The 27487-nt window shown below is 42.5% G+C and overlaps 1 protein-coding gene and 1 pseudogene across 1 annotated transcript in view; one reads left to right on the top strand and one right to left on the bottom strand.

The window, feature by feature from the left end:
* The window catches only part of LOC124594086 (sialin-like), a 287657-nt gene that overhangs the window by 5438 nt on the left and 254732 nt on the right, over positions 1–27487 (bottom strand). The window contains exons 8-9 of the mRNA XM_047132436.1: positions 18959–19114; positions 10276–10361 (exon numbers count right to left, since the gene is read on the bottom strand). Coding sequence (XP_046988392.1) covers positions 10276–10361; positions 18959–19114 — 242 coding nt within the window. The remainder of the gene's footprint in view (positions 1–10275; positions 10362–18958; positions 19115–27487) is intronic.
* LOC124596928 lies at positions 17964–18080 on the top strand (annotated as a pseudogene).

Genomic DNA, 27487 nt, shown 5'->3' with positions numbered 1-27487 from the left:
ACATTGCTTGCGAATGTGGTGTGCAGTACATTGGTCAAACACAGCGCTGCATCTCTAAAAGGTGGGAGGAACACATCAGGCATGTTCGACTTGGACAGATAGAGAAATCTGCTATAGCTGAACATAGCATCAACGAAAACCACACCTTTGACTTCGAAAACACCAGGGTGCTGTGCCGAGCCGGGAGCTATTGGGATAGCGTCATTAAAGAATCAATAGAAATACGGGTCCACGAGAATCTTGTGAACAGGGACGAAGGCTATCAACTGAGTGCAGCCTGGAATCCAGCATTAGCCGCAATATGCCAGGAACGCAACAAGAACCGTCCAGCTCACGAGACGCGATCAGAATGCTCTGACAGAGACACGAACAGCACACCCGCTTCCCCCTCCACCTCACCCGCCGGCTCCTCTGGACCCAGCCTCCCACGGCCAGGTGGTGGGGGGCACACTGCAGGTATAAAGGGACTGGCATCCGCAAAGTCTCGGCACTTCGCCAGAAGATGATGAGTATGTCACTCGTCGAAACGTCGCAGTTTGAAGACACCGCCACCCGGCTGGAAGCCCGAGAACTCTTCACCAGCAAAAACACTGTTTCTGAAAAAGAAGAGTTTGTTAACATCAAATATAAATTAAAATCTTAGGAAATATTTTCTGAAGTTGTTTGTTTGATGTTTAGCCTCATCATGAAAGTAAAATGTGGATGATAAACAGTTCAGACAAGAAGAGAACTAATGAGAAGGAACTGAACTAAATTGGGGAAAATGGAAATTTATAGCAGAAATTGGCCAAATGAAGGTATTAGTTGACAGAACACATCCCGATGCATCAAGGAATCGTCAGTTAGGTAATGGAAGATGGCGTTAGGCGGCAGAGGGTAAAAACTGTAGGAGGAGACTGGGGTTTGATTATGGTGCAGTAAGAAGGTTCAAATGGATGTAGGTTGCAGTAGTACTAACATGAAGATCTGCATCAAACCAGTCTTCAGATCTAAGACTACCACCACCACTGCCACCCAGATCACCACCACAAACAACTCCACCACCACCACAACAACAACAACAACAACAACAACAACAAAAATTATTTGACATCATAAAATTGAAATAAAACTGCTGGACCGTATAAAGGGACACCCTTCTCTAGCATTACTTTTCCTCAACAGAAGTAGGCAATACCAAAAACAATTACAAATTTTTAAACAGGTTAATATTATCTCAACTGTTTTTCTAAAAAAAAAACTGCATATGATTTTGTACACGATGTGGTATATTTCAGGCTACATTAATAAAAAGAAATTATTTTTGTTGTTACAATTGCCATGTATAAGCTCTGTATGTACAGTTAAAATTACCTTTTTTTTTTTTAAAGAAGTGTTTGAAATTACAAAATATCTAGCACACTTAAAATTCCTATTACTAATTGCACAATCTGACGACATTTCTTATTTTTACTTCTGGAGTCATTTATAAAATAATGATATAAATTGGCAGAGATTATTTTGTCAAGAAAATTTGTAAACTCTTTGGAATATTGTTAGTACCACAGAATGGGTTAGTAGAGGGCATGCTTCTGATGTGATCGGACATGTTTTTATTTTTTGGCAATAACAACGTAATTTTTGATTTTGATGTGGAAATTGTAAAGACAGTGTGATACAGATAAACGTGAAAGAATAAAATTAACTGCTCAGGCAATTTTTTCAGAAGTTATTATGTCAATTGGAACCGTGAGAACCTATAATAACAAACATTTCAGCTTCAAGGATCAGCCCCTACACGTTAATTTTTTTTAACTCTGAAAGTGGGCTGTGGAACAATAATTTCAACAAAAGAAGCTGTGTTTTACTACACTCTATATCATTTGAATAGAGCAATATGTGCACATCAAACAACTAAAATGCTGCAAGACATGTGGGATGTAGGACCTACACTATTCTGTGTAATACAAAAATACAAACCATCAACATAAGCACACAGGACAAAAAAAATTAGGCCCCCCCCCCTCCCCAGGAGATATAACAGTAATTATTCTACCCCTAGCCATAGTTACAACCTCAGTACAATGAGGAAGAATAGCCATGAGCTTCTTAAGGCATAACATTTCCAGCTGAAGCCTCTCACTGATGGTTAGATCATGTAGAGCTATCAAATTGTGGTGATGTTTACTGTTACTTTCACCAGCTGATCCTAATAGTTCCAGACATTTTTGATTGGATGATATATTTGGCCCGGAGAGTTGTAACTGATGGCTCATCACACCATGAACATGTGCATGCAGACTTGTGAATGTGGCCATTGTCATGTTGGAAGACAGAAGTGTCCATATTAGACTCATCATAGAGATGAAGAAGAAAGGGGAGGTAGGTCACTGAGAATGTTGACCTGAAGGAGTAGTACCAAGTAATGATATAAAAAACATTCCCCTTACAACAAAGAACCACCTTTGGCTGGAACTACACCCTCCACATACTATGGGTAAATAGCCCGTTGGGTGGTTGGTGCACTCAGCACCTAACAAAAAACAGGCAACATCATGACTTGTCAAACAACACTTCATGCCTTCAATCAAATATTGCCCAGTTTCTGCATTGTTTGACTCACTGAGAACATTCAGCTTTATGTACTGCTGAGATCAATGACCTCCCTCAAGGTAATGGACCTGCAATGCCTATTATATGCAGTTTCTTTCACAATGTTTGCTCAAAAGCTAGTTAAGATGAACCTGCTTTCAGTGACTATAGCAAATCCTATTGGGACACAATAGCCCCATTCTGCCATTCTCTCATGTCTCCATATCTTGCTGTTCCGATTTAATATGACCAACTGCCACTTCACTATCAGTGCCATGACTTACATCACTGGTGGAATGTCATATGACTACCTAGTACTATTTCTGCACCACCTACAACACACCAAAGCCACTGATATACTCCTTTATGGGACTGACTAATATTTTTTTGTGGTCAGTTTATTTTGTAACACATAACATACAATCTTATAAATTAATGTAACAGAGCAGGGGTACCCAGTAAGGAGGGAGAAGATAGAGCTTGAGCCCTCCTGGCAGTCAGCATAGTCAAGTGTTTTTGTGAAGCTCTAAGACAAAAATAGAAATATACACTATTGGATCACAAGTTTCTGGATACCTGTTAGTGGGCGTTAATATGGGGTGCATTCATCCTTTGCCTTTGATAGCTTTAAATCTGCTGGGGACACTTTAATAAGGTGCTTGTTTGTCTGGAGGAGTGGTAGCCCATTCTTTCTCAGGAGCTCAAACCAAAGCAAGTAGTGATGTCGGACACTGGGGTCTGGAGAGAAGTCGGTATTCTAACTCATCCCAGTGGTGTTCCATTGGTTTCAGGAAGGGTCACTGGGCAGACCAAGCTATTTCATAAAAGTTCTTGTCCACAAATTATTGCCTCACATTCACACATGCTGCTTTAAGACATGATGCATGTCATCGCTCTGAACTATTCCTCTACTGATTAGTAGTATGTAATGCTGTGAAATGTGTTCACACCCTTCTTCAATTAGCATTTTCTTGAGAGCAATAAGGAGACCATACCTTAATCACAGTAACCATCCCCATACCACAATACACCTCCTCCATATTTCACTGTTTGCATTTCACATGATGGCACATAATGTTCCCCACACATTCGCCAAACCCAGACTATTCCATCAGACTCAAAATCACTCATTTCCAGTCTGTCATTATCAATTGATGTCACTTTTTAAACCACCACAAGGCTTAGCATTGACTACAAAAATGTAGGGCTTATGAGGAGCTGCTTGACCATCGTAACCCAATCTTTCTAGCTCTCTTATACCAATTTAAATGTCAGTATTATGCCTGTTTTTAACAGGGTCGGAACTGGACTTTTTATAGCTACTTACAAGCTGACATTCACCTTCCAAAATCTTAAAAATACTCCATACCTCAGGTATATACCCTACCCCTCTGCCCCCCTGCAAACCATACTATGAGTGCTCTTGGTTGAGAGGGACACAATCACCAAGGTGATGAGACTTCTAACCCACTGAAACAATGCACAATCACAAATTTAAATGCATTTCTACTCCATAACTTACTTCCTACTCTACCAAGCAGTTATGCCATTGAATTTGTCTCATTGATATCTACATTGACCTTTCAATATTTATGACTTCATTGTTCATGTATTCGATTGTGCGCTATATTAATTGCCCCACATCCAGCCATCCTTATTTAGGTTTCCCACGATTTCCCTAAGATCCCTTCAGGCAAATGCTGAGATGGTTTCTTTGAAAAGGCATCACCAATTTCCTTCCCTTCTTTCCCTTATCCAAGCTTGCACTCGTGCTCGACAGGATGTTAAACACTAATCTCCACTTAAATTAATTGTATTGATGTATGTTTAGCATCCATACATATTTAGTACCCATGAACAGAGAGAGAATATAAGAGAAGCACTTGGAAGTTCAGCAAATGATCAGTTTTGTAAAAAAATATGCTAAATCTTCACCTTGATTTTTTGGAGTAGTTGATATGTTGTTGTCATTATCATTCACATTGCAATGTTCTTCAGAGGTTTATTTTTAATTTTAATGTTTTGCTGTAGCATCTGCAGCATCTAAGAAACTCAGTAGCAATTTGATCAATAGCAAATAATGTTTTTTATGCAACATCTGACATTTAATACTAAATTTCAGTCACAACAGACCTATCAGCTACAGTATGTTTTTATTATTTGTATTTTATTTGAGTAATGTGTTGAATACAACAGAACTGTTCGTTTTTTATGTAATTTGCACACTATAAAATATGGTATTAATTATTTAAGTTTTTTCCAGCATCAGTACGGTTTTTTTCTAGCCGCACCTCGTACAGCTTTTAGACATTTTATTGCAGTTTTAAGGTTTTCATTTAAATTAATATTGTGTAAAAGGATCTTCAGGTGTTTGTAAGAGGTCTGAGAAAGGAGAGAACTACAGTGACTTCCAGTGGTATCTTACAATATTTTTGCATGGTGTATTATGCTGAAATCTGCAACAACAAACAACAAATGGACATTATTTAATAATAAGCACTTAAATAATCAATACAACAGAACTGTTCGTTTTTTATGTAATTTGCACATTATAAAATATGGTATTAATTATTTAAGTGCTTATTATTAAATAATGTCCATTTGTTGTTTGTTGTTGCAGATTTCAGCATAATACACCATGCAAAAATATTGTAAGATACCACTGGAAGTCACTGTAGTTCTCTCCTTTCTCAGACCTCTTACAAACACCTGAAGATCCTTTTACACAATATTAATTTAAATGAAAACCTTAAAACTGCAATAAAATGTCTAAAAGCTGTACGAGGTGCGGCTAGAAAAAAACCGTACTGATGCTGGAAAAAACATTTATTTACAGTTATTTACAATTTCATGTTATCTCCTTCAATGTACTCTCCTCCTCGGTCTCTACACTGCTCCATACGAATTTTCCACTGTTCATAGCAATGCTGCAGATCATTTTCGGTAAGTCCATACATTACTTCCGTCGCTTTTTCTTTTACTGCTTCAACAGTCTCAAATCTAGTTCCTTTCAAAGCTGACTTGACTTTAGGGAAAAGAAAAAAGTCACAGGGGGCCAAATCAGGTGAGTAGGGTGGATGATCTAAGATGGGAATGTTGTGTTTTGCCAAAAACGTCTTCGCTGACAACGCACTGTGAGCTGGGGCATTGTCTTGGTGAAGGATCCATGACTTTTTTCTCCACAAATCGTTCCGTTTTCTCCGTACTAGCTCACGTAGGGTAGCCAGGACGCTAATGTAGTAATGCTGATTCACTGTTTGTCCCTCTGGTACCCAATCAATGTGCACAATCCCTTTGATGTAAAAAAAAAAAAAAAAACAATCATCATTGCCTTGAATTTCGATTTTGACATTCGTGCTTTTTTTTGTCGTGGAGAACCAGGAGTTTTCCAATGCATCGATTGGCGTTTAGTTTCGGGATCGTAATTAAAAAACCACGATTTATCACAAGTAATAACATTTTGTAAGAAGGTGGGATCACTTTCAATGTTTTCCAGGATGTCAGAACAAATCATTCTTCGGTGTTCCTTCTGTTCAATTGTGAGAGACTTTGGAACCATTTTTGAACACACTTTGTTCATGTTGAAACTTTCATGAAGAATCTGCCTAACACTTTCCTTGTCAACTCCTGTTAACTCAGACACTGCTCTGATTGTTAAACGGCGATCTTGTCAAACAAGTTTACCGATTTTTTCAATGTTTGCATCAGTTTTTGCTGACAATGGTCTGCCAGTGCGAGTGTCATCACTGGTGTCTTCGCGGCCATCTTTAAATCGTTTAAACCACTCAAACACTTGTGTTCGCGATAAACAATCATCGCCGTACACTTGTTGTAACATTACAAACGTTTCACTTGCAGATTTTCCTAGTTTGAAACAAAATTTGATGTTAACACGCTGTTCTTTCTGTACACTCAACATTTTCCGACGCACAGACAAAACGTCAACTACTTAAAACAGACGCCACGGGCAGACTAAGTGCAGGAGGCAGATGAAACTCGAGCAGTAGGCGGAGCGAGAGTCACGTGACAGGCCACGCGACTTTCAGCCTTATTGCATAGGTTTTATTGTTTCACCAGTACTAGTCCGGTTTTTTTCTAGCCACACCTCGTATATCCATTGGGCAGTTGGCAGATGTTCTCTAGGTGTTTTGACAAACTCTCAACAGTTGACAGCCTATTGTTGTCTAACAGAAAATGACTCTGTGTCAGTGCAAATATGTGCACCCCATTGTTTACTTGCATCCTTTTGGAATAGTGATCTGAGATATGTTTTTTGAGCAGCAAACCTGTGGAAATGCATTTCGGGACTAAAGCATGTTATGGTGATTTATGTGTGTCCCTGCAGCAAGTGTAACATGTACTGATGAATGAAAATGTTGCTACAGTGGAGAAGCTTGTGAAGGGAAATGGGCCTATTAATGTAAACAAATAGCCAATATTTTGTTATTCATTACACAATATTTTCCATGAAATATTGTTATTTGGTAAAAGGTCTGTAAGATGTTCATGAATTGAGAGATTGTCACGTCAATGTCTGTGAGAAACTTTTGTGTAATTTCCAGGTTGAATGTAATATGTTTCTAGACAGAACTGCTACAAGATATGAAATCTGAAATGAAAATATTGAGTACTAAATGGTGCCACTGCTATTTGTCAAAACCAAAAAAAATCTACACTCAATCTTTGGCAGGAAATGTCAAGCTCACTTTGTTTTGGGATGCAAAAAAAGACTCATTTTCGAGCATTTCATGGAAAGGGGATGAATCCTTACCAATGAATTGTATTCCAATCTGCTACTAAATCAGTTCAAAAAATGGCTCTGAGCACTATGGGATTTAACTTCTGAGGTCATCAGTCCCCTAGAACTTAGAACTACTTAAACCTAACTAACCTAAGGACAACAGACACATCCATGCCAGAGGCAGGATTCGAACTTGCGACCGTAGTGATCGCGCAGTTCCAAACTGTAGCCCCTAGAACCGATCGGCCACACTGGCCGGCTACTAAATCAGAGCTTAAATGCTGCAAACAGGAGAAAATGACGAAGATCTCTGACTATTGCTGCATTAAAATGCCTAACCCCAACTGCCATTCCAACCATAGCAACAACACAGGATATGAAATTTGGATGTCTCGAAGACCCACCTTATTTAGCAGAAGTTGCCCCAAGTGACTTTCATGTGTTTGAGTGGCTCAAAGAAGTGCTATGTGGGAAGGAGTTCAGAAGTGATGAAGAGGTAAAAATTGCAGAGGGCATGTGGCTGCAGTCACAACAAAAAGAATTCTTCTCATGACATATGCACTTCCAAAGCTGTCATTGTATGTACATGATCAGCCAATTCGATCACTTGGTGACATGGCCTCTCTGGGTTGGTGTGCAACATACAATCTCTCTAGATTCTTCCATTTTTGTCAGTCTTGAGCTTCTTTTTTAAGTTTCTGTCCCATCTGTCCAGTGGTCTTCCCCTTTCTCTTTTTTGGTAAATTGGGCTCCAATCTAGTACTTGTTTTGACCACCTGCCATCTTTTCTTCAAGTGACGTGTCTAGTCCACTGCCATTTCAAAGTATTCACTCTTTGCATTGTGTCACTGACCTTTGTTGACTGTCTGATATCAACTGCTTTCTTTCTGTCTTACTTTGTGCAGCCCAATATTGATCTTTCCATTCCTCTTTGGGCTACTATTAGTTTCCTGACAAAGAACTCATTTAATGCCCACATCACACAGCTGTATGGTAAGTTATCACTGGCAGTATACATTGACCAAAAACTGTTTTCTTCAGCCCAGTCAAATTATTGGATTTCAAAACTGAGGAGTATCTTCCACAAGCTTGCTACCCTAGTTTAATATATCATAATATTTCTGGTTTTAAATCTCCATTCATACTTAGCATTTGACCCAGATAGACGTATTCTGTGACCTCTGAAGTTGCATATTTCCAACAGGTACATTTCCCTCTGGTGTCCGTTTAATCAAGATCTTCATTTTATCATAGTTCATTTTTAGTCCAACTTCAGAGCAGATTGATGCAGGTTCACTAAGCAGTATTTGGAGTTATTGTATACTATTTGCAAATAGTAAAATGTCATCAGCGAACTTCAGGTTACTGGTACTTAATGTCTTTCCAGAATATGCATTCCATCTGTTATCTAATTTAGACATTGCTTTTTGAGAACTGTTGAAAATAGTTTTGGAGATGTGGAGTCACCTTGTTTTATACCTTCTTCAATGAGAAATTCAGTGGTTTCTTCAGCTACATTCACAAGTGCTATGGAGGTTTTGTATATGTTCTATAAAACTTTAATATAGGCCTCTTCTGTTCCTTGCTCTGTTAGAGCCTCAAACACAGCTGGGTAACTGATCTAACCGAATGCCTTTTCAAAATCTATGAAGGCAATGCAGAGAGGTAGATGGTACTCATTTGTTCTATTAATTGTTTCGCTTGGAGTGAGGATATTATCAATTCTGGTATACTGAACCCAACACGAAATCCAGCTTGCTCAACAGGTTGGGCCAGGACAAGTGTAGTGCTCAATCTGGTAGTCAAAATTGTAGTAAAAAGTTTGGACAATGTGGACAGGAGGCTTATTGGGTGATGGTGCATCCTTTCTTACGAATCAGGATTATTTTGGTTTTATTCCAGTCTATTGGTAATTTTCAACTGTGCAAACAATATGAAAATATTTTAGCTAAATGCTTTATAGATTTGTCATCCATCAGCTTTAAAATGTCGACTGATAGATCTTCACTACCTGGAGCGGTCCCTTTTTTCATCTTATATGTAGCAAGTTTGACTCCTGAGAGGAGTATTTCTGGTATTTGGGAAACAGAGGCATCCAGTTCGTTTGGGATTTAGGTATTATCATCAAATTTAATGTTTAGGTCACTACAAAAATTCTGAATATGTTCAAGTATTTCTTTCTTATCTGTAATTCGGCCTTCGTCTGTGTCTAACACTATTAGCTGAATTTTTCCAATCATAAACCTCCTCTTGGCTATCTTTAAACTAGATTTATTTTCAAGACTGTCTTTTAGCCTATCTTCTTCATACTCATGGATGTCATTTTTCATGCTCTTATCTGGAGCCTTGCACAGTTATTTATAGTCCATCTTATCTTCAGCCAACAGCCTTGCATCAGTGGTAACACTGGTTCCCGTCAGATCACCGAAGTTAAGCGCTGTTGGTGAGCAGGGTGCACTCAGTCCTTGTGAGACAAACTGAGGAGCTACTTGATTGAGAAGTAGCCGCTCCAGTATCGTAAACTGACATAGGGCTGGGAGAGTGGTGTGCTGACCACATGCTCTCCATATCCACATCCAGTGAGCCCTATGGGCTGAGGATGACACGGTGGCCTGTCGGTACGGTTGGGCCTTCATGGCCTGTTTGGGAGGAGTTTTTTTTGTCTTATCTTTGTCTGTTTCTACTTAATTTTTCTTCTTTCATCCATCAGTCTCACCATTTTATTTGTCAGCTTCTTTGGTTGGTTTTGAGATCTGGACAAGCTTCCCGCTTCTTCAGCTGCTGTGATTAGTATCTTTGCTACTGTTTCTGCTTCACATTCTTTTAATTTTCTCTTAATTCTTTCTTTAAATTCCTCTTTCCTGTGTTCTACTTTCTTTAAATTTAAAATTACACCATCATCATCATCATCATCTGAGTAAAGTTGAGACATCTTAGTCGGTAGTCGGATGTTTTGCACTTACATTGTTGTAGGTGAGCACGCTGACGATGAGGGGCGATATAAAGGCTGCTGTGAAGCCGAGGGTGCAGCTGACGCCCATCAGGATTCCTGCAACAGGTCGAATGTAATGCAGTTCACTTTAGTTAATTACATGCCCCATAGATCAAATCCACCATAAACACTATGGCATGGAGTAGGTAGTAGTCAAAATTGCATGTACATATGTTTCAGAAAACAAAGGTAGCTACAAGCAGGGCATGTACATCATATGGGTCAGTAGTTCACTGTTTATTTCTTTTCATGACTTTGTCTATGTTGTAGAAGGATTTATGAAACTGAAAGAATGTTGATCTGTGTTAGAAAACATCATCACTCTCTGCCAGACATTTTAATCAGATGAGTAACTTGTCAAAGTATTTTATAGCTATACACCATTTCATTACTGTTGTACAAAAAATTTATTTTTTCTCTTTTGAATATACAGGTTATGTCTGAAACTGAACTGTCACTGAAGACTGAACCTATACAGGGTGATTCCATGATGATGTTACAAACTGTCATGGATATTGGAAAAGGGTAAACATATCTATCCGAGGTAAGAGATCTAGTACACAAAATACCAAGTCGAAAGTTATAAGTGAAAACCGTTCAATAAGTAATGCAATTCTTTTTTCTGAAAGCAGGTTGATTTTTTTACAGGATTCCAATACATCTTATTACCTCCTACTCTTTTGCCTCAAAACACTATGTTTCAACACAATCTCCATTCAATGCAACGGCTTTACGCCACCTTACTGGGAGGGCCTGCGTGCCCACAGTGTACCTCTCTACTGGTTGTCATCAGAGACAACATCTTGCTGCATCAATAACCTCCCCACCACCCACGTACTGCTTCTCATGGAGTGCATACTTCATTTTGCCAAACAGGTGGATATCGGAAGATACAAGCAGCACAGTAGATGAGGAAGAACAGTCCAATGAAGTTTTGTGAGCTCCTCTCAGTTGGGTAGACTTGCATGAGGCCTTGCATTGTCAAGGAGAAGGAGAACGAGAAGTTTGTTTGCATTTTTGTGGTGACAAACACGCTGAAGTCGTTTCCTCAATTTCCCGAAGATGTTTGCAGCTGGCCGGCAGTGGGAGAGAGGAGAGGTTTCTGGCAACCTTGTTGTGATTGTGACAGATGCCTCGCCCAACGACTCATCGTGCTAGACGCCTCGCCCAACGGCTCGTCGTGCTTTTGTTCACGGCCAGATCTCCGCAAGTGGCTATGAATGTGCGCGGTGCTTTAGTTTTCCCCAAAACAAACTCAGTGATAGCTTTCTGTTCTGAATGCACCTCCGTTACAGACGCCATTTTGACGTTTACGTACAGCGAAGCCAGCTATCGGAACTTCAAGAAACTATAGGAGTTGAAGCGGGAATATATGGTGGCACAGAGAGATACCTACGTGGTCAGTGAACTGGCGCCGCCCCATGACCACTAACCTACACATTGGATGGGTGAACTGCGCATCGCTAAAAATCTGTAGCAACCGTCTTCATTGCCACCTCCAGTCAAGTTGGCTACACGAATCATTTTTTATTGGAGGATGCACACTGATGCGCCTTGTCCAAGGAAACAAAACTACTGAGAGACGCTATCTCGCACTCAATTCTTTGCAGTTCTTGATAGGCGTCACTTCAGGGCTAGCAGTGGTATTGTAGTTGCGGCACTTTTCGCGGTACCTCTCTGCTATATTCAACTTTTGCTCGTAGCAAATCCGTTTCTTATTGAGCTGCACTGCGAGAAATCACCATTACAGTTCCGTCAATATCAGAGCAGTAAGCTTTGTTGGCACAGATGATTAGTCGTGGCTCATTAATTTCATATGGTCAGGAAAAGTTACATTCTGGAGATTCATCTGTTGCTCTTTAATCAATACTGTCTCCTGAAAATGGACAAGTTACCACTATTTTTCTTGTGTTTCTATGTCTTTTCATTTAGACTTCGCTCGAACCACAGTAAGTCTGTGGATTGCTAGATAAGAACATGTTTTTGGCTGACAAATTTCCGCCTTTGTAATGAGACTGCCTAGCGTTTATGTGTATTATTAAGAACATAACTGATTTAATTATGGTTGTCTGTCTGTTACTGGTCTCTAGTTACCCTGTTCCCTTCATTATTTATCTTGGCAATCGAATTCCCTGCTGTAAGAGGAGTTTCTGATGTTTCTACGGTCCAGGGAGCAGAAGATAACAGGTGTGACCATTTTAATCTAATGGTAGGGGAAACGGTGACAAGCAAAACTCCTCCCTTCTCTCATTCCGTCACCACACCAACATATACGTACAGGACAGATGGCATAAGAAGCTGATGGAATGGATTCGAACTAATAGAACAAGAAGAGGGAACCTGAGAACAGTATGGGAAATGTGTGACGTAATCAATCCTAATGCACAATAGGAAATATCCTATACAGGTCTGCATCGATCATATCAAGTATGAACAAAATAGAATCTTTATATACAAATCTGGTTTCACGTAGCAGTAACGTATGTGATCTGCCATTGTATTGTATATAAATTTAACAAGTGTGAAGTTCAATTAACAAAACATAAACGTCTTAATGCTAAAAAAACGTATGAATAAAATTTACATATCGATTTATGCAGAACGATTTAAATGCTTCTAATAATTTCCGGGTATGCAGCCGGATCCCGTCGACATTCTGCCACGATATTTCGGCCCAGAGACGTCCGGCCATCATCAGGTGAGTACACAACTACTGAAGAGCCCTGCCTGCCTGCACTCATCTTTTGCTTTCCCCTCTTTGGGGAAGTGTGAGGGGGAGTCTGTAGCCTTTCGGCTTTTACTCCCCTGTGAACGGGTGTGTGTGATTTTTCTATAGTTTTTGGTGTCTGTGATTTGTGATGATTGTTGTGAGTGTGTCTGGTACTTGCCTGAGGTAGGCGAGAAGTTTGGTGTTATATGGGATGGAACAGGATGATGGATTGGGTGTTGGGATTTTCTCTTCGACTTAGTCGTCGAAGATCGTCATAGGGCGCTTGTGCTTATCGCGGGACATGTCATACCGACCTAGGGAGTGGATGAGTGCGTTTCCGGATCTGGAAGAACCCTCGTAGAAGGCCCTTGCCAGATCCTGGAAACGCTCTCTCAGGAGTGGGATTACGGCTGCGGCGTGCAAGTCGTCTGTAGGGAACCCAAGAGGTAAGTGCAGTGCCCTTCTGAGGGCGCGGTTCTGCAGCCTCTGGAGTTTGTCCAGGTGCTGCTTTGCCGCGTATCCCCAGACAGGGCACGCATACTCCATTACTGGCCGGATCAGGGCCTGGTAAACATTTACTGCTACTGGGCAGGGAAGGGAGCTGGTTGTGTTCAGGATAGGATATAGGATGGACATTCTGGCGCAGGCCTTCCTGTGGACCTCGTCTATGTGGGGTTTCCACGTAAGACGAGAGTCCAAGGTTACGCCAAGGTACTTGGCGGTTCTGCGCCAGGGGAGTTGGGTTCCATTTAGGTGGAAGTGGAGGGGGGGACGTTGAGGAGGTTCGCGCCTTCCGAGCCTGCGGGTAATCAGCATTGCCTGCGTCTTCTCCGAATTGATGGTGATGCGCCAGCGACGGGCCCAGGTTTCTGTGTCGTCTAAAACCCTTTGTAGCCTACGAATGACCAGGTCCTTGTTCGCATTTCTCGTGTAGAAGGCTGTGTCGTCTGCGTACTGCGCGGTGTGCACCAGGGGGGCCGTCGGAGTGTCCGCAGTGTACAAGCTGTACAATACGGGCCCCAGGACCGATCCCTGTGGCACCCCCGCACGAATACGCCTTCTGGTGGAGGTGGCAGTTTCTACTTTGACGGAGAAAGTCCTATTCGCGAGGTAGCTCTTGATTAGCTGAACTATGCTCCCTGGAAACCCTTGTGAGTACAACTTGTAGAGTAGCCCTCTATGCCATACTGAATCAAAGGCTTTGGCTACGTCTAGTAGCACTATCCCGCAGTAGCCTCTGTGGTTGAAGCCCTCTGTGGCTGCTTCAACCATTCTCATGACCTGTTGTGGGGCAGAGTGGTTCTGCCGGAATCCAAATTGGAAATCCGGCAGAATTTGCTCTCTGGTAATATGTTCTTGTATGGGTTTTAGCAGGAGGCGCTCATAGATCTTGCTGAGTGTTGGCAAGAGGCTAATCGGCCTGTAGTGCTGCGGGAATAGAGGGTCTTTTCCTGGTTTGTGTATCGCGACCACTTCCGCATGTTTCCAGCAAGCTGGGAACTCGCGGGAACGAGTAATCTCGTTGAGGACGTTCGCGAGGTGTGTGATCGCTGTGGGTGGGAGTTTTTTGACTAACTGGTTTGTGACACTGTCGTGCCCTGGCGCCTTTTTTGTAGGGAGGGACCTGATTATCTTGGTGGTACTGCATTGTGTGGTCTCAATCTCTTGATAACTTCTTCAGGTAGAGAACAGTCGTTCAAAAGGGTAGTAGTTTTCCTTGATATTCGGCTTGTTGGGTCCTTTTCAATTCTACGGTACGTAGAATCATTTAGCTGACAATATATCTTCTCGTTGTAGGCTTCTCTTGTCAGAAGAACTGTGGCGTTACCCTTATCCGCAGGCAGTACGACTGTGCTAGTATCTTCTCTCAGGCTGCGGAGAGCAGCTCTTTCAGCTGGCGAGATGTTACTCCGTTGTGGCGCACATTTCAACAACGTTCGGCAAGATTCACGTCGAATTTCGTCTGCAGAATCCACAGGGAGACGTCTAACGTTGTTGAAATGTGCGCCACAACGGAGTAACATCTCGCCAGCTGAAAGAGCTGCTCTCCGCAGCCTGAGAGAAGATACTAGCACAGTCGTACTGCCTGCGGATAAGGGTAACGCCACAGTTCTTCTGACAAGAGAAGCCTACAACGAGAAGATATATTGTCAGCTAAATGATTCTACGTACCGTAGAATTGAAAAGGACCCAACAAGCCGAATATCAAGGAAAACTACAACCCTTTTGAACGACTGTTCTCTACCTGAAGAAGTTATCAAGAGATTGAGACCACACAATGCAGTACCACCAAGACTCTACGGTCTTCCGAAGATACACAAGGATGGTGCCCCACTACGATTAATAGTGAGTAATATTGGTGCTGCGACCTATTCTACAGCAAAATATCTGGCCTCATTACTAAAGCCGTATGTGGGTAAGTGTTGCCACCATATACGTAATTCCGAGGATTTTGTCAGTCGCTTGAAGGAAGTTAAGCTTAGCAGCTCGGATTTATTAGTCAGCTTTGATGTGGTCTCACTTTTTACCAAAGTGCCTTTAATGGAATCATTACATCTTATTGGTAACTTATTCAGTGCAGAAATGACGGCCTTGTTTGAACATATACTCTCCTCAACGTACTTTTTATTCAATGACGAATTCTTTGAACAAACAGACGGCGTCGCCATGGGGAGCCCTTTGTCGCCTGTGGTAGCTTATCTCTTTATGGAGGACTTTGAGGAGAAAGCACTTGAGTCTGCTGTTTTAAAGCCTACGGTCTTCTGGCGGTACGTAGATGATACTTTTGCTGTATGGCCTCATGGCAGACAGGAACTGGAGAAATTCCTTCATCACTTAAACTCATTACATGAGAACATCAAATTTACGATGGAGATTGAAAAAGAGGGCACTTTACCATTTCTAGACGTGCTAGCACGCCGTAAAAATGATGGGTCATTAGGACATTCTGTGTACAGGAAAGCGACTCACACAGATCTGTATCTCCGGGCGTCAAGCTGCCATCACCCAGCACAAACAGCCGGTGTTCTCAGTACCTTAATACATCGAGCGCATATAATATCGGATGATGAAAACCTCCACGCAGAATTAGAACACTTGGAGAAGGTTTTCAAAGAGAATGGCTACACTTCTCGCCAAATAAGGAAGGCCATGCGCAACTATCATAACAAGAAGCAACGTACTGAGGACGCAGATGATGACTTTAAATCAACTGCGTTCCTTCCATACGCCGGGAGTGTGTCGTCGAAAATAGGCCGATTACTGAAGAAAAATAAAATCAAGGTTATCTTCCGTCCACCAGCAAAGAACCGGGCCCTGGTTGGATCCGTTAAAGACGATTTACAACTGAAGAAGACAGGCGTCTACAAAATTCCCTGTGAATGTGGCGCTGCATATATTGGCCAGACGACAAGAACTGTCCATGAACGATGTATAGAACATGAAAGATACACCCGTCTGCGGCAACCGTCAAAATCGGCAGTAGCAGAGCACTGTATTTCTTTGGGACATTCAATGGAATACGATGTAACAAAAATTTTATCCCCGGTTTTCGGTTTTTGGGATTCCGTAATCAAGGAATCAGTGGAAATACGTCTTGCCAATAATCTTATAAATCGTGACAACGGCTTTCAGCTGGATAAAAATTGGAATCCTGTTATTAAAATTATACAATCACAGCGGAATCGACAGTGTCATTCGATACTCAATGACTAGATGAACCTTTATTTCCACCACCGAGGGCAGCACGTACAACTCGGCTATGCTGCGCATGTCAACACCTGACGCATGCGCTGTAGGATGCCAGTACATTTCACATGCGCGAGCTTCGGCATAAATACGTCGACTGCACCTGGGCTCTTCAGTAGTTGTGTACTCACCTGATGATGGCCGGACGTCTCTGGGCCGAAATATCGTGGCAGAATGTCGACGGGATCCGGCTGCATACCCGGAAATTATTAGAAGAAGAAATACGCCGGGAAAATTTCAGAAGTCGATTTAAATGCGTTTGTTGAATATCTATGTAACTGTTTAGCTCTTTGATGTACATGTGTATTATTACCTCTGTTCTTCTTCCTCCCGCTAGGCGAGGTGTTATGTTCTGGTTGTTGGTTGCTATGAGTATGAGAGATGTTTCAGTTGTGAGGGAAAGATAGAGTTGGAAGTTAATTGAAATGGAGAGGTATGATTGTATATAGCTGTGAAACAGTGTTTGGGAAATACACAAGAGTCGAAATGGAGAAACGTTTTGCGTTTAGTATTTACAGCCTCTCTGTGGAAATAGTATTTTTTTAATAAAATATTTATCATAACAATCACAGTTGCAATTAGTCACACTTGATAGCTAGTTTTGATCACATTTAATGATCATTTGCTGAGCTCATTAATCACGAATTTACTCGCGAGTATTTTACTTATTTCTCACAATACACGATTAATCAGATCTGAAGATCGTCATTAGATGTGATCGAAACCATTACGAAGTGTCAGTAATTACAACTGAGACTAACAGTAAATGATTCAAAAACATTGATACAGCTGTGACTTCTCTCATGCAATATGTCATCCATTGTTAAAGTGAATTTTGTCCATACAGGTAATAATTCGTCACAACAATCATACCTTGGAGTGGAGACAACGAGACCAGCAATATGATCAGCTAAAGTACAAAATTTACAATTCATCAATGTGGACATGCCTTGCAGTTTCATTCCAAAATGAATATCATCGATGTGGTGGATATGTCATAACAGAGAGACAGTCATTACTCAAAGTGCATGTTACAAGGGTATGTCAGAGGAGTTTTGTCAAAGAATTTGCAGATGGAATATTGAAAAGACAGGGGACTCTGGAAGCTAGGATACAAGGAACTACTAGAAGGGCGTACTGAAAAGTGATGCTTGCGAATTTTTTATTCTGTTCTCAATATCAGTTGAAATATTAAATGTCATGGCAATGGCCTTGCCGCAGTGGATACACCGGTTCCCATGAGATCACCGAAGTTAAGCGCTGTTGGGCGTGGCCGGCACTTGGATGGGTGACCACCCAGCCACCATGCGCTGTTGCTATTTTTCGGGGTGCACTCAGCCTCGTGATGCCAATTGAGGAGCTACTTGACCGACTAGTAGCGGCTTTGGTCAAGAACGCCATCATAACGACCGGAGAGCAGTGTGCTGACCCCACGCCCCTCCTATCCGCATCCTCCTCTGAGGATGACACGGCGGTCGGATGGTCCCGGTAGGCCACTCGTGGCCTGAAGACGGAGTGCTTTATTAAATGCCACGGATATTACTCGGTCGACTTTCCCCCTTTGCTGACAGAAGTTGCGACCCTTTGTCGCTAGAGGTCTCCAAATTTTACTGTATAACATGGAGATGTGTAATGTAACTATGTCTTTGTGTGAGAAAGTAAAACGACAAATTCGAGGAGATTGTCGATACGTGGAGTACCCTTTTCTCCAGCATGACAAAGCCAGAGAACGCACGAGGACTGCGACATCTTCAACAGTTCCAACGCCGCGGGTTCACTGTCCTCGATCATCCTCAATACTGTCCTGACTTGGCCCCAACCGACTTCCTTATTTTCCCAAAACTTATAAACACCTTCGAGGACTCCACTTTGATAGTGATGTAGGTGAGGTTGCAGCTGCAGCAACAAAGTGATACATTCTACAGTGGCGGGATCGATAAACTGGTCTCCCGTTGGGAGAAATGTATTCTTCGCTAGAGTGACCATGTCGAGAAGTTAATAGGTTGATATGAAGAATAAAGATGTAAAATGTTTTAGGAGTTTTCACATAAAATCAGAGACATTACTTTTCAGCAAGCCCTCATATAATGTTGTATTAAACGGTAATAAAATACTAATGATTTCTTTGTCTTTTATGGTTACGAGTGTCCCCCCCCCGCGGCCTTGTTAACTTTGGATGTTTGTGTCGCGGGCCTACCTGCGAAGTTGGGGCTGAGGTCGACGAGGCTGGCGAGCGGCCCCGAGGAGATGGCGCCGCTGACGGCGGTGGCGGCGGCCAGCAGCACGGCGGCCCACACCGGCTGGCAGCCGCAGAACGCCAGGCCCAGCGTCAGAACGCCCATCACCGGGCAGCCTGCAACCGCACCAGGTTACCTGCTAATGTTACCTGCACATTCCACGAATCGTAGCTGCTGTGCCATGTTCAGCACTATGTACTGAGGTGACAAAAGTCGTGGGATACCTCCTAATACTGTGTCGGACCTCCTTTTTCCCGGCGTAGTGCAGCAACTCGTCGCGGCGTGGGGTCAACAAGTCGTTGGAAATCACCTCCAGAAACTTTCAACCATGCTGCCTCTATAGCTGTCCACAATATTGCGAAAGTGTTACCGTTGCAGGATTTTATGCACGAACTGACCTCTCGATTACGTCACATAAAGGTTCGACGGGTTTCGTGTTGGGTAATACAGGTGGCCAAATCATTAAACCGTGTTATCCAGAATGTTCTTCAAACTAATCGCGAACGACTGTGGCCAGGTGACATGGCACATTGTCATACATAAGCATTCTATTGCTGTTTGGGAACATGTAGTCCACGAATGGCTGCAAATAGTCTCCAAGTAGCTGAAGACAACTATTTCCAGTCAATGATCGGTTCAATTAGACCAGAAGACCCATCCATTCCACGTAAACGCAGCTCACACAATTATGGAACCACCACCAGCTTGCACAGTGCCTTGTTGACAACTTGGGTCCACGACTTCATGGGATCTACACCAATATCACAGCTCAAGTGAATGTAGGTAAATGCTCTTATTGACCATATGGCTCATCACATGGTGTTCATATTTGGTATACATATACAGGGTGGTCCATTGATAGTGACTGGGCCAAATATCTCACGAAATAAGCATCAAACGAAAAAACTACATCGAACGAAACTCGTCTAGCTTGAAGGGGGAAACCAGATGGCGCTATGGTTGGCCAGCTAGATAGCGCTGCCATAGGTCAACCGGACATCAACTGCGTTTTTTTTAATAGGAATCCCCATTTTTATTACATATTCGTGTAGTACATAAAGAAATATGAATGTTTTAGTTGGGCCACTTTTTTCGCTTTGTGATAGATGGCGCTGTAATAGTTGCAAACGTATAAGTACGTGGTATCACGCAACATTCCGCCAGTGATAACGGTATTTGCTTCGTGATACATTGCCCGTGTTAAAATGGACCGTTTACCAATTGCGGATAAGGTCGATATCGTGTTGATGTATGGCTATTCTGATGAAAATGCCCAATGCGCTTGTGCTATGTATGCTGCTCGGTATCCTGGACGACATCATCCAAGTGTCCGGACCGTTCGCCGGATAGTTACGTTATTTAAGGAAACAGGAAGTGTTGAGCCACGTGTGAAACGTCCACCACGACTTGCAACAAATGATGATGCCCAAGTAGGAGTTTTAGCTGCTGTCGCGGCTAATCCGTACATCAGTAGCAGACAAATTGCACGAGGATCGGGAATCTCAAAAACGTAGGTGTTGGGTATGCTACATCGACATCGATTGCACCTGTACCATATTTCTATGCACCAGGAATTCCTGGCAACGACTTTGAACGTCGTGTACAGTTGTGGCACTGGGCACAAGAGAAATTATGGGACGATGACAGATTTTATGCATGTGTTCTATTTAGCGACGAAGCGTCATTCACCAACATCGGTAACGTAAACCGGCATAATATGCACTATTGGGTAACGGAAAATCCACGATGGCTGCGACAAGTGGAACATCAGCGACCTTGGCGGGTGAATGTATGGTGCGGCGTTATGGAAGGAAGGATAACTGGCCCCCATTTTATCTATGGCAATCTAAATGGTGCAATGTATGCCGATTTCCTACGTAATGTTCTACCGATATTACTACAAGATGTTTCACTGTATTACAGAATGGCGATGTACTGCCAACATGATGGATGTCCGGCACTTAGCTCGCGTGCGGTTGAAGCGGTATTGAATAGCATATTTCATGACAGGTGGATTAGCCATCGAAGCACCATACCATGGCCCGCACGTTCACCGGATCTGACGTCCCCGGCTTGCTTTCTGTGGGAAAAGTTGAGGGATATTTGCTATCGTGATCCACCGACAACGCCTGACAACGTGCGTCAGCGCATTGTCAATGCATGTGCGAACATTACGGGAGGCGAACTACTCGCTGTTGAGAGGAATGTCGTTACACGTATTGCCAAATGCATTGAGGTTGACGGACATCACTTTGAGCATTTATTGGATTAATGTGATATTTACAGGGACTCACGCTGTAACAGCATGCGTTCTCATAATTAATAATATCACAAATGTACATGTATCACATTGGAACAACCGAAATAAAATGTTCAAACGTACCTACGTTCTGTATTTTAACTTAAAAAACCTACCTGTTACCAACTGTTCGTCTAAAATTGTGAGCCATATGTTTGTGACTACTACAGCGCCATCTATCACAAAGCGAAAAAAGTGGTCCAACTAAAACGTTCATATTTCTTTATGCACTACAAGAACATGTAATAAAAAATGGGGTTCCTATTATAAAAAAAACGCAGTTAATATTCGTTTGACCTATGGTAGCGTCATCTAGCGGGCCAACCATAGCGCCATCTGGTTTCCCCCTTCAAGCTAGACAAGTTTCGTTCTTTGTAGTTTTTTCGTGAGATATTTGGCCCGGTCACGATCAATGGACCATCCTATATATATGGCTGGACTTTAACTTTTTGCACTTAATCTCCAGCAGCAGCATGCCGCTAGAAAGACTGCAGCGTGCTGCCGTGATAACGCCAGACTCGATGAAAATCAAAGTCATTAGATCCAAAAAGACCAGCGTGTTGTAACGAAATCACTAGAAGAACTCATATACCAAACATTAACATCATGTGATGAACCATGTGATCAATAATAGCATTGACCTACATTCACCTGAGTCATGATGATGCCTGCCTGGCGTACATTGAGAACTTTCCACCACGTGACTTAATCGCCTACCTTTACGATAAATCCAGTCCTTGGGTGCTACTAGGTCTGACCAATCTACGAATTTCTTTACTGACAAATATGTGCGTGTTCATACTAGACGTATGTGCCAACTGTCAAAATATGACTCTGTATCAATATTTATAGGTATTCAAATGAAACTCAAATTTATTGGTGATTGTACTGTGTATAATACACTCCTGGAAATTGAAATAAGAACACCGTGAATTCATTGTCCCAGGAAGGGGAAACTTTATTGACACATTCCTGGGGTCAGATACATCACATGATCACACTGACAGAACCACAGGCACATAGACACAGGCAACAGAGCATGCACAATGTCGGCACTAGAACAGTATATATCCACCTTTCGCAGCAATGCAGGCTGCTATTCTCCCATGGAGACGATCGTAGAGATGCTGGATGTAGTCCTGTGGAACGGCTTGCCATGCCATTTCCACCTGGCGCCTCAGTTGGACCAGCGTTCGTGCTGGACGTGCAGACCGCGTGAGACGACGCTTCATCCAGTCCCAAACATGCTCAATGGGGGACAGATCCGGAGATCTTGCTGGCCAGGGTAGTTGACTTACACCTTCTAGAGCACGTTGGGTGGCACGGGATACATGCGGACGTGCATTGTCCTGTTGGAACAGCAAGTTCCCTTGCCGGTCTAGGAATGGTAGAACGATGGGTTCGATGACGGTTTGGATGTACCGTGCACTATTCAGTGTCCCCTCGACGATCACCAGTGGTGTACGGCCAGTGTAGGAGATCGCTTCCCACACCATGATGCCGGGTGTTGGCCCTGTGTGCCTCGGTCGTATGCAGTCCTGATTGTGGCGCTCACCTGCACGGCGCCAAACACGCATACGACCATCATTGGCACCAAGGCAGAAGCGACTCTCATCGCTGAAGACGACACGTCTCCATTCGTCCCTCCATTCACGCCTGTCGCGACACCACTGGAGGCGGGCTGCACGATGTTGGGGCGTGAGCGGAAGACGGCCTAACGGTGTGCGGGACCGTAGCCCAGCTTCATGGAGACGGTTGCGAATGGTCCTCGCCGATACCCCAGGAGCAACAGTGTCCGTAATTTGCTGGGAAGTGGCGGTGCGGTCCCCTACGGCACTGCGTAGGATCCTACGGTCTTGGCGTGCATCCGTACGTCGCTGCGGTCCGGTCCCAGGTCGACGGGCACGTGCACCTTCCGCCGACCACTGGCGACAACATCGATGTACTGTGGAGACCTCACGCCCCACGTGTTGAGCAATTCGGCGGTACGTCCATCCGGCCTCCCGCATGCCCACTATACGCCCTCGCTCAAAGTCCGTCAACTGCACATACGGTTCACGTCCACGCTGTCGCGGCATGCTACCAGTGTTAAAGACTGCGATGGAGCTCCGTATGCCACGGCAAACTGGCTGACACTGACGGCGGCGGTGCACAAATGCTGCGCAGCTAGCGCCATTCGACGGCCAACACCGCGGTTCCTGGTGTGTCCGCTGTGCCGTGCGTGTGATCATTGCTTGTACAGTCCTCTCGCAGTGTCCGGAGCAAGTATGGTGGGTCTGACACACCGGTGTCAATGTGTTCTTTTTTCCATTTCCAGGAGTGTAGTATATAGGGTGCTAGCATCAATCGAGTCCCCTGACTCTTACCATCTGAAATCAGGACTCATCTGACCCAGTCACGGTTTTACAGTCGTCTACGGCCCATTATACGAGTATAGAGTCACGAGCACAGGAGAAGCTTTGCAAACGATGTTGTGCCGTTAGCAGTGGCAGTCGTGTCTGTTGTCTGCCTCATTTCACCGCGTTGTCCTAACAGATGCGTCCGTCGTACGTCCCACGTTGACTTCTGCGATTGTTTCATGGCGTTGCTTGTCTGTTAGCACTGACAACTGTACGCAAACGCTGTTGCTTTCAGTCGTTAAGTCAAGGCCGTCGGCCACTGCGTTGTCCATGGTGAGAGGTAACGCCTGGAATCTGGTATTCCCGGCACTCTCTTGACACTGTGGATCTTGGAAGAGCCTACTGGATTCCCCAACGATTTCCGAAATGCAATGCCCCACGCCTCTAGCTTCAACTACCATTCCCCATTCAAATTCTGTTAATTCTTCCAGTCTGTGCGGCCATAATCAAGTTGGAAACCTTTTCACATCGATTATCTGAGTACAAATGACAGCTCCGCCAATGCAATGCCATATTATACCATGTGTATGCGATACTTACCGCTATCTGCATATGTGCATATCTCTATTTCATGACTTTTGTGAGCTCACTGTGGTTACATTGGCTATACTCTCTATCGATGGTGAGGTGACCTCTCTGACTGAAGTGAGGTTTCATCTGTGCCAGCGTAGTGGTAAGAGGAGGGGTGTGACCTGGTACAGTAACAGCGGTAAGCAACAAGTGCGCGTCTCGATGTATGCTCGGTCAGCGCAGACAGCTTGCCTACTTGGCTCTAGACGGAAGGTGCCATGCACTGTCTTACTGGATGTTGTCAGTGTGTATATCGGTCATGAGCGTACTGAGTACCGAAGTTTTTGGGCGAATAAGACATATAGAAATCTTCTACTTCAACAGTATTGGAGACTCAGTGTTTTCAGGTGAACTAGAGATATTCTGTATACTATATGGAGGACTTGGAAGCCAAGTAGACGAGAATTTGCTGTAAAGAATGGCACCTAGAAACTGGACAAGCAGTGCAAAAGGGAAGGAATCATTCCTGATAATTATTGTTGTTGATAATTTCTAACGTTGATCAGGCAGCCAGATGAAAAATACAGAATTTGCTCAAATGTGCTCAATGCTGGCTGGTGTTCCGAGTACAACTGGTATCAGCTACTGACGGTTAAAAACCTGCTCTATGGTACTATTACCTACATTTATGGTGGAGTATTCCCCTTTTAAAATTGCAGCATTAGCAGAATTAAACAGGATTGCGATGTTTCGGTGCTTCATACGAAAGTGGATCACTTCGAGTGGTCTTTTAACGCTCTTTACGAAGATACAATCTGTTCTACAGTTTTTATGTAATTCCTAAAGTTTCCTGTTTTTAAGTTTCTCACATAAGGGCGTACTTCTACACATTAGAATTAAGCATGACTCAGTGCCAGTAGCATACTCTGTGCACTTAAAAGAAATCTATGGAAACATGGAGATACTGCTGAAGGTATTAAGCTATTCGAAATACCAATGGGTTGTATGTCGGTACCTGAAAGTAATAGGAATGCTGCTGGGACAACAGTCAGGCTTTACGATATTTCCTTGTGTCGTGTGCCTGTGGGATAGTCGTACCCATGAATCACATTGGAGTAGAATCGAATGGCCTACCAGAATAACAATGAATCCTGAGGACAAAAACGTGATAAGAGAATCTTTGGTGAAATCATCATGCCACCTCTTCACATTAAATTGGGAATCATGAAACAGTTTATCAAAGCATTTCCTAAAGATGGCGATTTTTTAAGTATATAAATTCCAAATTTTCTTTTCTGTCTGAGGCTAAACTTACAAGCAATATTTGTGGGAACAAGCATTAGAAATTTGATAAAAGATGAAGTATTTGTGAATGTACTAATACAAGAACAACGACTGTCTTGGACAAAAAGTGGGTTGACATTTTCTTACGGAGTAGGAAGCATCCAGATTTCAAAGCCATGATGAAAAATATGTTGATAGCTCTGAAATATTTAGGATATCAGCCATAAAATCCATTTTCTTCATAGCCATCTTGACTTCTTCAATGGCAATCTTGGAGATGTTAGAGAAGAACATGGAGAAAATACTCATCAAGACATGAAAGAAATAGAATCACATTATAAAGGCAGGTGGGATAAAGGGATGGTTACTGACTACTGTTGGTCTCTAAAAAGAGATAAGGTGGAGTTGCAGCATAGAAGAGAATCTCGAAGACAATATTTCAAAATGAAGGGGAAGCAGTACTGGAAAAGTGCAGTGTCTGTGTAAGACTTCGGATATGTTAACTTAAATTGTTATTAGACGTATGAACAAATGAGTGCTGTTTGATTTTGTTTACTAAATACATTTGTAAACACTTCACATATTACTAGTATAACTGCAAATGTCTTTGTTAATATAGTAAAATGTCTGATCTATGTAAATAAAAAACAGTTGCCTCATATATGAAAGATCATCACTTGAGAACAGCTTCACAGAGTTGGCTGGTTCTTTTTTCTTTCTTTCTTTTTCTGTGTTCTTTGTCAGGACAAGGTTTGTATGAAAGAAAATTTTTGGAAAATCCACTGAAAAAGTCGGAAATTTTGATGGTATTTTTGTATCAATTAAAGAAATATGATGGACGATTTGACAGTTCTGTTGTCACATGTTCTCATAAAAAAAGAAATAGTGTGACATTTAGTATGACACTTCTGCTGTCGCATGATTTCATAACAACAATAAATTCCGAATTGAATATTAATGTTTAACGAAAAAGAATACAATTAAAGCAATATTTCAGTGTGTTATCCGTGGTTATCATATCTTTGGTGTGTTGCAAAGATTGAATTGATGCCAGTTCGTGGTAATTTGGTGTGTTGCAAACTTTCAGTTGATTTAAGTTCATGGTAATTTGGTATATTGCAAATGTTCTGTTGATTTCAGTTCGTGATTTATTTCTTTGGAAAAAAATGCCACCAGTGAGGCGTCAAAACATCGGTCAATGTACGCACAACGCAAGCCAATTACATGAGCGACGAGTCAATGAGACTGACGAGGGCATGGACAGTGTTTGGAGGCAAACCAAATATGAATTTCTCAAGTACGATCCACTATGACACCGGATCAACGGATACAGTCGACTTTGTCTCGCTCAGTTGGAGCTTATGCAGAGAATAATTTGGAGCATACAGTCAAACATGACAATTTGAACTAAACGTTTGGCGTTCAGATACGATCCAACGGTCGCTTATGCCGCAGATGTATTGGTCGATTTCTGAATAATGAGCAATGTTTGTCAACACTGCAATGCTTTGAGATTTCGACATGAACTACCAGGATTATGTTGTGCGAGTGGAAAGATCAATTTACCACAACTGACACGGCTAGCACAGCCACTGGCATCATTGCCTTCTGGCCAAGAACCTCGATCGAAGCATTTCTTGCAGAATATACAGAAGGATAACAGTTCCTTCCAGATGATATCATTTGGGACGAATATTACCGAAGAATGGGGTTTTAACCCAACTTTGAAGGTAATTCCTTTCTCAACTGCATGACACATCACATACACAGGTACATCACACAAACATCAACGATGCACGAAGTTTCACTGAGGCTCATAAATCAATAATTTACAGTTACGATTTATTTTCTTTCAATAAATTCATGATCTTATTGAAATTTATTTGTTTCAATTGACACAAATTCAAGTAAAGATTCAGTCGAATGGATCCCTTCTCAACCAATTGAATGTCCTGACTGATTGACTCATCATTGCCTAGTGCAAACCCGTAAGGATA

This window comes from Schistocerca americana, chromosome 2 (assembly GCF_021461395.2).
Source record: "Schistocerca americana isolate TAMUIC-IGC-003095 chromosome 2, iqSchAmer2.1, whole genome shotgun sequence".
NCBI lineage: Eukaryota > Metazoa > Arthropoda > Insecta > Orthoptera > Acrididae > Schistocerca > Schistocerca americana.
This window is presented reverse-complemented; position numbering and strand designations above follow the sequence as displayed.